We start from the raw sequence: 11,681 nt of genomic DNA, 5'->3' as shown, positions 1-11,681 counted from the left end.
TATATAAGCCAGACTCATCTCATCCAGTGGTTCTATATCCTGGGAAATTTCCCCAAATCTGGGAATTTTTGAGTAAAATGTTTTGAATGAAAATTCCCAATTTCCCAAGTTGAAACATTTTACTCACAAATTCCCAGGTTTGGGGACATTTCCCAAGATATAGAAGCACTGTAAAAAAACTTTATCTGGGAATTTTTCACCAGATTTGGGAAATTTTTAGCGCTAGGTTGGGAAAAGTTGGCATCACGACGTAGAAGCACTGATCTCATCCTCGAGTGGGGGCAACGCTGCAGGAGGCTGAAGAAGGGCCCTGGGGAAAAGCAGAAAGGGACCGGATCCTGGAGGAGAAGGAGAGGCAGTCACCTTGGGGGAAAAGGTTCTAAGTTTGGAGAAAGTTGGCCACAGGCTAGGGCTTGCTTTCCCAGGAAACACTGGTCTTGCCTGGGAGATCAGAGAACGTATGGGGAAATGCTGCTAAAGACTCGTATGTTGCTGATGATAACTAAATACTGACACCCCCTTTTATAAGCACTCCTGTGTTCTCTCTGGCTTCCTTTCTCCCCAATTTTCCCGAGGTGGTTAAATCATACCAGGGAGTAAGTAGCTGGATATTGTCATGTTCTCCAAGGGAAAGGGATGATCATTTGCAGCAGCAGCAGCCACCTGGTTATAGGGTGATGATGAAAACTGCTGTTCACTGGTAAGAAGAATGCTCTTAATCAGGAGGGAGTGGCTGAGGCATCTAAGCTACAGTGCCTAAGGTCTCTAGAGCTACAGGTTGCAATCTCGGCGTGGTCAACTCAGCCCTTCATCCAAGGTAACGGAGTCCCTTGCTGTTTACTGGGTCAGATCCAGAAAGGTTTTGAGCTCCTGCTGCTTTTGCACAGGCTTTGGTCCAGTGTAGGCTCATTCAGATGCAAGCAGGCACTTTTTCCTAACATGAGGCCCAAGGTCCTCCTTTGGCCTGCCCAGGTACTGCCGGTGGGCCTGCAGATTGAGTCTTTGTATGTGCAGATGGGAACGGAGGTGTCTAGAAACCCATTTGTCTGTGCAAATGGAATGGTCGTAACGGCACTCACAAAAAGAGGAGTCTGAGTGCAGGCAGACCTTGGGCAAACCCCCGCCCATGCCAAGGACTAGCACAACGCTGTCTGCCAGTGATGGGATTTAAACTCCGAGGGGAGGTTAGTGAGAGTCAAGTTATGCCCAGGGCTCAGGCTGCATCAGGGTGAATTTCATCCTTTATCAAGGTTCTGCCCCAACAAGCCCACAGCCTATTTTGTAAGAGTCCGGGATTGCCTCAGTGTCCTAGGGCAACATTTCCCCTCCCAGAGCTGTTGGGCGGCGCCAGGGCTGCTGTTTGCCCGTAACTGAAAAGTTCCTTGGGAGGAAAGGTGCTACATTACTCCTCCCGGACCCAGTTTCGAGAGTGGCTCAGACGTGCTGCTCCGACATTTAATATCATGTCCCAGGGAGAAATCTCTTCCTCAGCTCAGCTGGCAATCGGTTTCGGATCTCCTCATATCTTATGCTGTCATTTGTATCCTCAGATATTGTTCTTCTCCATATAAATGTCAAATCCTTTTTAAACTTAGTAACCTATTTGCTTCCATCGTATCCTGCAGTGGTGAGTTCCACGGGTTATTTGTAAGTATATATATATATATATATATATATGTGTGTGTGTGTTTGTGTGTGTGTGTGTGTGTATGTGAAATGAAAGAAATAAAGCACTGGGTTTTATCCATTTGGCATTGGTTGCCAAACAGGAAACAGCTCGTGAAATTAACACGTCCTGAATGTTCTCTTCCCCCAAAGTTTTCTGGCTTTATCTCCATTTGGTTCCTGAGCCAGAGATATTTTAGCAGATCTGAAGTTTATCCACTTTCTTGCACTGTGATGCATTTAGTCCGTCACCACCTGATACGATCTTTCTCTCATTTCTCAGGTGATCGAGGCCAGAAAGGAGAGAAGGGAGACAGAGGTGGCGAAACAGGTAAGCGGCTGCTATTGTGAGTGGTAATTGCTGTTGCACGTCTCCCAAGGAGGTGCTATAGGCCCTGCTGTTGGCCTATTGTAGATACTGCAATGGGTACAGGGGGTGAGGAATTGCTTCTTTATTCTCCCCCAACATGTAAGTGACTAGTCTGTGCCCTGAAGAATTTGATGGGATTCCCACTTTGTGTCCCTTGTAGCTGTTCTGACCAGATGTTCTGGTCATCACAAGATTGACTCCTCCTTAACAATATTCTGCCGTTCTCTCTGGAGCTGCCCTGTGTGTAACACTGACGTTTATACACGGCCTGTGTTTATCCCTCTCTGTTGGGCTTCTTCAGTGTTCTCCTTCCGTATCCCTCCAGCTTAGTGTCCATTCCAGCTCTGCTCCCTCCGCTCTGAGGAGACTGTGTCTGCACCTGTGAAATGCTCCCCAGGCTTGGGTGTGGCTGAGACTCAACTTCCTGGAGCCAGGGCTCTTGGGTAGCCTGCGAAATCAAGCTGCGTGATCAGAGAGGCTTTAAGGCAAAGGTTATCCTTAAGAGCAGTTCTCTTGAACCTTCTGTGCGCTAAGGGCTTGCCTACGTAAACAATTAAGCTGTGGCAAGCTGGGGTGTGAATCTAGCCTGTAACTAGTGTTAACGGTTTGTCAGAGCACTTTGAAGCGAGATGAGCTCAGACCACATTAACGAACGGTTCACGCGCGTCAGCAGGGCGCACACGGACAATTTAGTCTGCGGCAGGCTCGTGCTGGATTGAGTCACGCCCCAGCGTGCCGCGGTCTAATGGCTCATATGGACAAAGATCTAAAACAATTTGGACCTGTGACGCTCCACTGACGCAGCTCCACTGGTGGTAGCAGGGGCGGGGTCTGCCCTTTGCCACTGTGGAGTCGAAGCCTCTTCGGACTGTTAAGGAAGCTAAGTAGTTGTGAGGTGAGAGAAAAAGATTTAGCTGGGGTTGGTCCTGCTTTGAGCAGGGGGTTGGACTAGATACCTCCTGAGGTCTCTTCCAACCCTGATATTCTATGATTCTACTGTCATGGATCAGGAAGGAACTGAGACGGAGAACAAAAAGTAGGAGCAAATCATCCATCTTCATCATGGCCAGAGGTTAACGGCGGGTACCACAAGGCTCTGTACGAGGACCAGTGTTTACTAGTAATCTGGAAAAAGGGGAGGATAAAGTGGCAAGATCTGCAGATGACACACAATGAACTGGGTTTGACTCATTGAGTCTACAAGACTATGAGGCCACGTCTACCCTACAACGACCCAGCTGCAGTTGTGCCGCCACGGTGCCGGAGCATGGACATTTCCTACATCGACGGAAGATGTTTTTCCATTCTGTGGGCAATCCACCTCTCCGAGAGGCGGTAGGTAGGACGCCTCAGTGTGTCTACATTGGGGATTGTCTCCCTAACTACATTGCCCAAGCGTGACATTTTTCACAGTCCCGAGTGATGGAGCTAGGTTGATCTAGTTTTTACATGTAGACCAGGCTCCATGCCAGCTGAAATTCAGTACTGACAAATGCCACGGTAATGCACCTCGGAAGACATAATTCGGAGTGCTGGTACGCAGTGCTGAGTCCTCCAACATGGAGGAGATGAATTCTGCGTGCCTGGGGACTGAGGCGGGAGGTAGACATATTTATCACCATACACACTTGTGTACCGATAGTGCAGCTGTTCCAGCATAGCCTTTATTCCACTGCCCAGCATCTCTTATTAATATCCAGATATTGGATATTGGAATATCCAGAGCAAAATCTTCCAGCGCTGTTAAACAAAACATGTCCAGGCTGATTCCGCTGCAGCAAAGGCTCTTGGCAGGAGAGGGTTGGCTCCATCGAGGCTAATCAGGATCAGGATGTTGATACCTGCAGCTGAGTCTGACTTTCTGCCTCCCGGTTCTTCCCTGGAAATAAACAAGGTCGGTGGATCAAGTTCAAATCTGCGAATTCATTTGGCCTTGCACATTTATTTGTTTTTACTGGCAAATTAGGCTTGTTGCCTCTAAACTGGCTGTAGAGTGCCAGAGTTTTGACCTTGTTCCTTCCCGGGCACAACCCTTCCAGAGCAGCCTGTCCTCAGGCTCCGTCAGTAATGAACACCAGACATCCCCTTCCGTGCACTAGCACGAGGGTGTTCTTTCACTAGGACAGCATAAGCATAGGGATGGGGCTTTGGGGCTGACCTAAGACTAACAGAATCAGGTGGTGACGTGTCCTTTATAATCTGGGCTGGGACTCTGGAACAACCACCGATCCCAGCCGAGCCATCCCAGGTTTTAGGGGACTATCCAGTGGGAGCTGGGACCAGATGTTACGGGGAGTGTTTAGCGACTCGTGCACAGCTCTCCAGCCCAGCTGGATGTACTGAATAAAGCTGCTAGGTCTTTGCCTTAGCTAGCCATGGTGTATTCAATGTAGGCTGGGATGCAGCAGTGGCAGAAGCCAGTGGCCTGGTGGGCTAGCAATTAGTAGGCTGTAATACCATGTGGGAGGAGGCGGGGTTCTGTTCCTTTCCCCAGATCGGCAGCAGTTGGCGGGGCCAATCCAGGAGAGGCTGCATCCAGCCTTCTTTCACCAGGAGGGCTGCAGCCATAACCTGAGGATGGAGGAAGCAATAGGGAAGGGGAGCGGAGTGGGGGGAGCTTGATGGGCTCACAGAACCCAGGCCCTGAAAAACACCAGGATGCAGATCCAGACTCTGGATTCTTCCACCTCTGGATCCTGCCTCCCATGACAGCTGTGCTCCACCAGAGCCAGGAAACAGCCGAGAACTTTCCCCGGGGCTGGACCTAGCCTGTGGAACTCACTGCCACAAGAGACAAGTCTACCCACTAAATGCAAGACTCATCCCTTTGACTTAGCTTTCCCGCCCTACGTGCTTCATGCAGACACACACGGACGACAGACTCCTCTGCCATCAACCCAAGCTCTTTCTCCGGCCGCTGGGAAGGGAAGCAGAGCGAGAAATTGTTGTTCTCTATATTTCTTTTTAACTCCTTAGGAAGTGCTCAGACCTGGCACGGATGGGCCCTCTGAGCGGACAGAGTGTGAGCTGGGGCACTGGCAGGGAAGAAAGCCTTCTCTGGAAGCATGAAATCACTACTTCCAGGAATGCGTGATCCCTCCCCTGCAAGCTGGGGACACGCCGAACTCTCCAATAGCCTCCTCGTGCCTTTGAATGGCTTTTCCAGGAATCCCTGCCCTGCAGAGGCTGGCCCGGAGGAGGGACCAGCCAGAGAGTCCTCTTCTGGGAAATGAGAAATCCCAGAGAGTAACCAGTTCCCTCAAGCTGTTTGTTTTTATTCCGGGCGTGGGAGAGGGACTGGAGGGTAAGCCGTGACATTATCTATGGGGCAGAGATCCTGGACGAGTAAACAGAGCCCAGGGAGTGACACGCTCTCATCCCCTGCATATGCTTCTGCAGGGACGGGAGAAGTGAACGGCAGGGGGGACGGCGCTGGGAAATAGGGGCTGACTGGGGCAGCGGGACCGCCCGGAGGACAGAAGGCTCAATGGGCAGAAGGCAGTTAGTGCATCAAAAAACAAAGGAGCCAGGCCATAGGCACCGAGTCTGTGGGTGCTCTGAGGCTCAAGCACCCACAGGAAAAAAATAGGGGGTTCTCAGCACCCACCAACCACAGCTGTTCAGCGGGGGCTGACGATCAGCTGTTCGGCGGCTGGCAGGAGGCACTCGGGGGAGCGCAGCGAGCGGTGGGCAGGCGGGGGGCCTCGGGGGAGGGGGCAAAGTGGAGGCAGGAAGAGGTGGAGCAAGGGCAGGGCCTTGGGGGGAAGAGGTGGAGTGGGGGCGGGGCCTTGGGGCGGAGCGGGGGTGGAGCACGCACCTGGAAAAATATACATCCGCGCCTGTGAGCCAGGCAATGAAAGGAGGCTACAGGGTCAGGGTAAAGCGACAGCAGGATGCAGCCGAACAACGGGGAGCGGAAAGCCTGCGGCATAGAGGGGAGGGGGCCGATGGGGAGGAGAGCCGCCAGGAAGGAGCAGGGCTGAGCTGGCCCAAGATGTCCAGGTGGGCCACACCTGGGAGCCATCCAGTGCTCCAGGTGGGGCCTCTGGAGCTAAAGTAATGGAGCAGCTGAGCTAGGAAGAGGCTGCTCGCACCCGTGGGAAGGAGGTTGCTGCTGAGAAGAAAAGGAGTTCTCCCTAGAGAAGCCCTACAGTGGCTGAGGCTGGGAGGAACCCCCAGGGAAGAGCAGGCCTCGGCGGTGGGGCAAACCCTAGGTGAGCCCCAAGAGAACTGCCCGGTTTAGGATTGCCAGGCGCCGGTTTTCTACCGGAACGCCTGGTTGAAAAGGGACCCTGGTGGCTCCAGTCAGCACCGCTGACCGGGCCATTAAAAGTCCGGTTGGCGGCGCAGCAGGGCTAAGGCAGGCTCCCTGGCTCTGCGCGGCTCCCGGAAGCAGCCGCCATGTCTGGCTCCTAGGTGCAGGGGCGGCCACGGGGGCTCCGTGCACTGCCCCCACCCCGAGCGCCGGCTCTGCAGATCCCATTGGCCAGGAAACACGGCCAATAGGAACTGCAGGGGCAGCACCTGCGGGCACGGGCAGTGCGCAGAGCCCCCTGACCCCTCCGCCTAGGAGCCAGAGGGACATGCTGGCCGCTTCCAGGAACCGTGCAGAGCCAGCTGCGCTGCCGACTGGGAGCCACCTGAGGTAAGCGCCGCCCGCCTGGAGCCCGCACCTCAACCCCCTCCCGCACCCCAACCCCCTGCCCCAGCCCTGAGCCCCCTCCCGCACTCCGAGCCCCTCAGCCCCAGCCTGGAGCCCACTCCTGCATCTCAAAACCCCTCATCCCTGGCCCACCCCAGAGCCCGCACCCCCAGCTGGAGCCCTCACCCCTTCCCGCACCCCAATCCCCGTCCCAGCCTGGTGAAAGTGAATGAGGGTGGAGGAGAGTGAGCGACGAAGGGAGGGCGGATGGAGTGAGTGGGGGCGGGGCCTGGGAGAAGGGGGCAGGGCATGGGTGGGGCCTCAGGGAAGGGGCGGGGCCAGGCAGGGCAAGGGTGTTCAGCTTTGTGCAATTTGAAAGTTGCCAACCCTAGCCAGACTCCCTGGGGAAGGGAGACAGTGAGGGGAGCTCAGAGAAGGGAGCTGGCATAGGTCTCTGGACCAGAGCATCCTATAGACAGTGGTCCTAGCAATCCCTGATTGGCTCCTTGATCCTATGTAAAACCATGGGGTGGGCATACCAGGAAGTGTCCAGGCAACAATGTGGATCTCTAGCTCTTTTTTCCCAAGCTCCCAGCGCTGACTCCTGATTGATCCCTGGAATGCCACCGTGGACCCTGAGACCTGGTATTGACCCTCAGCCTAATGCCTGACTCTGCCTCTGGGTCGGACCTTTGGCCTAACTCCTGACTTTGACACTGGCTCAGTTCGGCTAGCCCAAGCTCCTGGCACTCGTCCTGCCTGCCTTTGCCTAGGATCCTGACACCTGGAGCCTCCCATCCAAGCGCTAGCCTGGCTCAAACCAGCTCAGCGCTAACCAGAGCGCTGACCAATATAGAATCCTAGCCACTTAGCCTGGAAGGGAGCTTGAGAGGTCATCTAGTCCAGTCCCCCATGCTGAGGTAGGGCTAAGTAAACCTAGACCATCCCTGACAAGTGTTCGTCTGACCTGTTCTTAAAAACCTCCAAGGGGGACCCCACAACCTCCCTTGGTAACCTGTTCCAGAGCTTCACTCCCCTTCCCATAAGGAAGTTTTCCCTAATATCTAGCTTAAATCTCCCACGCTGCAAACCAAGGCAATTACTTCTCGTCCTGTCCTTGGTGGACATGGCGTGCAAACAATCACCGTCCTCTCGGTAACAACCTTTTTCTGTATTTAATGACTCTTATCATGTCCCCACCATCTGAGCTATCTTTTCCCAAGACTAAACAGGCCCAGTGTTTTTAACCTCTCCTCACAGGTCAGATTTTCTAAACCTTTGATCATTTTTATTGCTCTTCTCTGGACTCTCTCCAATCTTAAAGTGTGGTGCCCAGAACTGGACGCAGTACAGCAGCGGAGACCTCACCAGTGCCTAGCCAGGCGGGACGGTCACCTCCCGTGTCTTACGTTCAACCTGCCCGTTAATGTGCAGCATTTGAGAGCACTACAGTAAGAAGCTGCTGTGGGAATTGCTGACACACAAAAACTCTCTCGGTCGCCAGAGACTCACTCTGTCACCATGTGTCCCTTCCTCACATGCGAGGGACGCTACAGCCTCCGTATCAAAGAGCAAACTGTGACCTGCGGACAATACCGATGGCGGCTTTGAGACATTCTGCTGCAGAAAGTCTTCCTCTAGCAGACGTGAACTCTTCTGTTCTAGGGCATCAGTTCTGTTCCACTTCCTTACCGAGCAGATGGTCCCAATTATCCAGAAGGCGATGATATCTTGGTGCAGCTGTAGAGAATCAGGCCCTTGTTTTCTTAGCCACTCGGGTTTATTTCGCTTCTAAAACGTTTCCTTTCTTGTTTTTCTTTCTGGGATGGGAGGGGAGCCGGGGTTGGAAGTAATTGACGCAGTAAAAACAAACATGCGAAAGGAATGGCGATCTCAGGGTTTTATTGGGTATGGTGCAGAAGGAACAAGTAATCCCCCATGCGCTGGGAAGTTGTTCCAAAAGAGACAGGGCCAGACCATGTTGCAGGCAGTAGCTGACCTGGGAGCAGGGAGCACCGAATGCAATGCAAAAGGCTGTATTTTCTTTGTATTAGCTGGTCCCTGCAGGACCCTCTAGCGCTGGGTGCTACACAAAACAAAGGGAACATCTACCCTGCCCCCAGGAGTGTGATTGCGCTACGGGCTTCTATACCCCTACTAGCTTCGAGCGAGCGAGCGTGACTAAAAATAAACCCAGCGCCGGCTGGCCCTGCAAGTACACACCCAGCGGCCCGGGTGTGTGTGTACAGCCCACACCAAGCCCGTGGTGCTGCATCTTCGCTGCTATGTTCAGTCTTGAGAAAAGAAGACTAAGGGAGGAGGACCTGATAGTCTTCAAATTAGATCAGGTCTGTCATAAAGAGGACAGGGATCAAGTGTTCTGCACGCAGGGCCGGCTCTAGGTTTTTTGCTGCCCCAAGCAAAAAAATTTTTGGCGGCCCCCCTCTTTTTTTTTGGCTTTTACACGTTTGCACTTTGCAATGGTTTTGTTTGTTTGTTTGTTTTGGGTTTTTTTTTAACTTTTAAAAATAAAAAAAAAAAAAAAGGCACCAGAAAGTCGTTTTCGTTTTTGTCCCGGCATTTTAGCCCTATAACCACTGGCTCCGACGCGACACGGAAATTGGCGCGAATGGCGCCGATAGGGCGGCACAGTACACACAAGTAATCATGATTCCTGATTTAATTAATCGATAACCATTAACATTTACACATTTACGCACGTTCACATTATGAGTGACCGTGTCATGACGTGACACGATATTTTTCACGTCATGCTGCTATCGCACTACGGGAGATTTTTTTGATCTTCATGTATTATTTTTTTTCGTACATTGGTGGATTTTTCCACAAAAAAAAAGGATGGCCGGAATGCCGCCCCTGGAAATGTGCCGCCCCAAGCACGTGCTTGCTTTGCTGGTGGCTGGAGCCGGTCCTGTCTGCACGTCCACTGAAGGTCGGACAAGAAATAAATGGCTTAGTCTGCAGGGAGGGAGAGTTAGGTTCAATATTAGGAAACACTTTCGAACTCTAAGGGAGCTAAGTTCTGCCACAGGCTGTGGAATCCCCGTCACTGGAGGCTTTTAAGAACAGGGATGATCTGGGTTTACTTGGCTCCGCGCACACTGCTGGCCCTGGTGTCGGATGGCCTTGTGGGTGAGTCACTGGATGGTGTGTTCCATCCCTCATGAGCCGGGGCTCTCGTGAGCCTAGGCCAGTGTGTTATCGTAGGGTTGCTCATTTGGGCTGGGCTGGGCACGCGGGTTTGTTGTTGCAGGGCAGCTTGTCAGAACGGGCTCGCTGGCGTTGGTGTGGTGGGGAGGGCAAGAAAGGGAATTTGGGTTTGGTTTTCTTAACCCTATGACTGATGTCCTGGATCTCGCCCACAGACAGAGCGAAAGAGGGTTCTCCCATGCTCCCGTCTGTTCCACTGTAGCTCCGTTACCCGCGCTCACCCTAAGGTTTAATGGGAATGTCTCCTTCCCAGCAGCCTGTCCTTGAGTACTTACCGCCTCCCTGGCCTGCCCTGGGGAGGGCACGGTGAGCGCTCTGCTTTAGCGCAGAGCAAGCTTCGAGGAGGCTTATCCCCAACCAAGCCCCGTCCCCTGCACACGGCACGGAGCTCTAATAAACCCCCCAACGGGAGAGAGGAGCCGGCCACCGGAGAGACACCCGCCTGGCGTCTCACATCCGAAGAAGTGGGTTGTAGCCCACGAAAGCTTATGCTCTAATAAATTTGTTAGTCTCTAAGGTGCCACAAGTACTCCTGTTCTTTTTGCGGATACAGACTAACACGGCTGCTACTCTGAAACCTGAGTGGTATGAGATCTCTCCTCAGCGCTGCAGGGAAGGCCCTGTTGGGGGGCAGGGGAAGGGGCATAGCTGCGGCCGGCCTTGAAGTGGGAGGGCATTTGTTGGTGCATCTGAACAGCCCGGATCTCCTTGTCTGGAGCCCCCAGGCTCCCCCTCTGTCAAAGCAAAACTCAGTTTGCAAAGCTGAGCTCAGCAGGGATGGGTCGGGCACTAAGTGCCCTGGAGTGGGTTTGCTGCGCTGGGAAATACAGACCCTAGTCCAGGCCAAATCGTGGCAGTCTGGAGTCCTGGCGTGCCACAGTGCAGGGGCCTCTGGCTCTGTCGGGGCTCCCCTTGGGAACTGCAAAGCTTCTTTCCTCACCCAGACCCCCAGAGAAGCAAGGGTGTCACCAGCTCCTCGCAGCAGCGGGAGTGTTTCTGATTGAGGGCTGAGCCAGGCAGGCAGCACTCTTCTTCTGCCAGCCCGGTGTTGGTGCAGGGCCCCTGGAGCACTGGCTTTTGGGAGCCAGCACCCCCCTGAGATGCATCGGGCAGTTCCCCTCCTCTCCGAGCCATTGCTTCGGGATCTCTGCCAACTAGAGCTATGTGTGCCCTACAAGCTAGGGGAGTGATTCCCCTGCTCGAATACTCACGCTAGCTCCCATCGAGCTAGTACGAGTATAAACGGCAGTGCAGCCACGCTAGCACGGGTAGCAGAAGTGGAGGCACAGCCGAGCCATGCCGCGTACAACCCGCCTGCAACCATGGGTACATAATTGACATGGCTAAGCCGGCTGCCCGTGCTCCCGCAGCTACACTGGGACTTACATTCACGCTAGCTCAGTGCGAGCATGTGCACACGAGCAGGGGAATCCCACGCCTAGCTCGGAGTGTCTACGTAGCCTCGGGCAGGCGTCACTGCCAGGGCCGGCTCTAACTTTTTTGCCGCCCCAGGCAAAAAAGAAGAGCGCCGCCCCGCCGTAACAGCACCCCCACCCAGCGCCAGGCCAGGCCGCCAAACCCCCCCCCCCTCGAGTGCCGCGTCGGGCCGCCCAAACCCCCGAGCGCCTCGCCGGGCTGCCCAAACCCTCGGTGCACCGCGCCGCGCCGCCCAAACCCCCGCCCTCCCCTGAGCGCCGCGCCGCGCCGGGCCGGGCCGGGCCGGGCCGCCCAAACCCCCAAGCGCCGCGCCACGCCGGCCAAACGCCCCCCCCC

The 11,681-nt window shown here is 54.2% G+C and overlaps 1 protein-coding gene across 1 annotated transcript in view; it reads left to right on the top strand.

The window, feature by feature from the left end:
* Positions 1–1,899: 1,899 nt before the first annotated feature.
* SCARA5 (scavenger receptor class A member 5) overlaps positions 1,900–11,681 on the top strand; it is a 36,524-nt gene continuing 26,742 nt past the window's right edge. Inside the window, exon 1 of the mRNA XM_026658335.2 lies at positions 1,900–1,996. Coding sequence (XP_026514120.1) covers positions 1,900–1,996 — 97 coding nt within the window. The remainder of the gene's footprint in view (positions 1,997–11,681) is intronic.

This window comes from Terrapene carolina, unplaced genomic scaffold, assembly GCF_002925995.2.
Source record: "Terrapene carolina triunguis isolate 2854851 unplaced genomic scaffold, T_m_triunguis-2.0 Scaffold427, whole genome shotgun sequence".
Taxonomy (NCBI): domain Eukaryota; kingdom Metazoa; phylum Chordata; order Testudines; family Emydidae; genus Terrapene; species Terrapene triunguis.
Note: the sequence above shows the minus strand (reverse complement) of the source record. Positions and strands in the feature narration are given on the sequence as shown.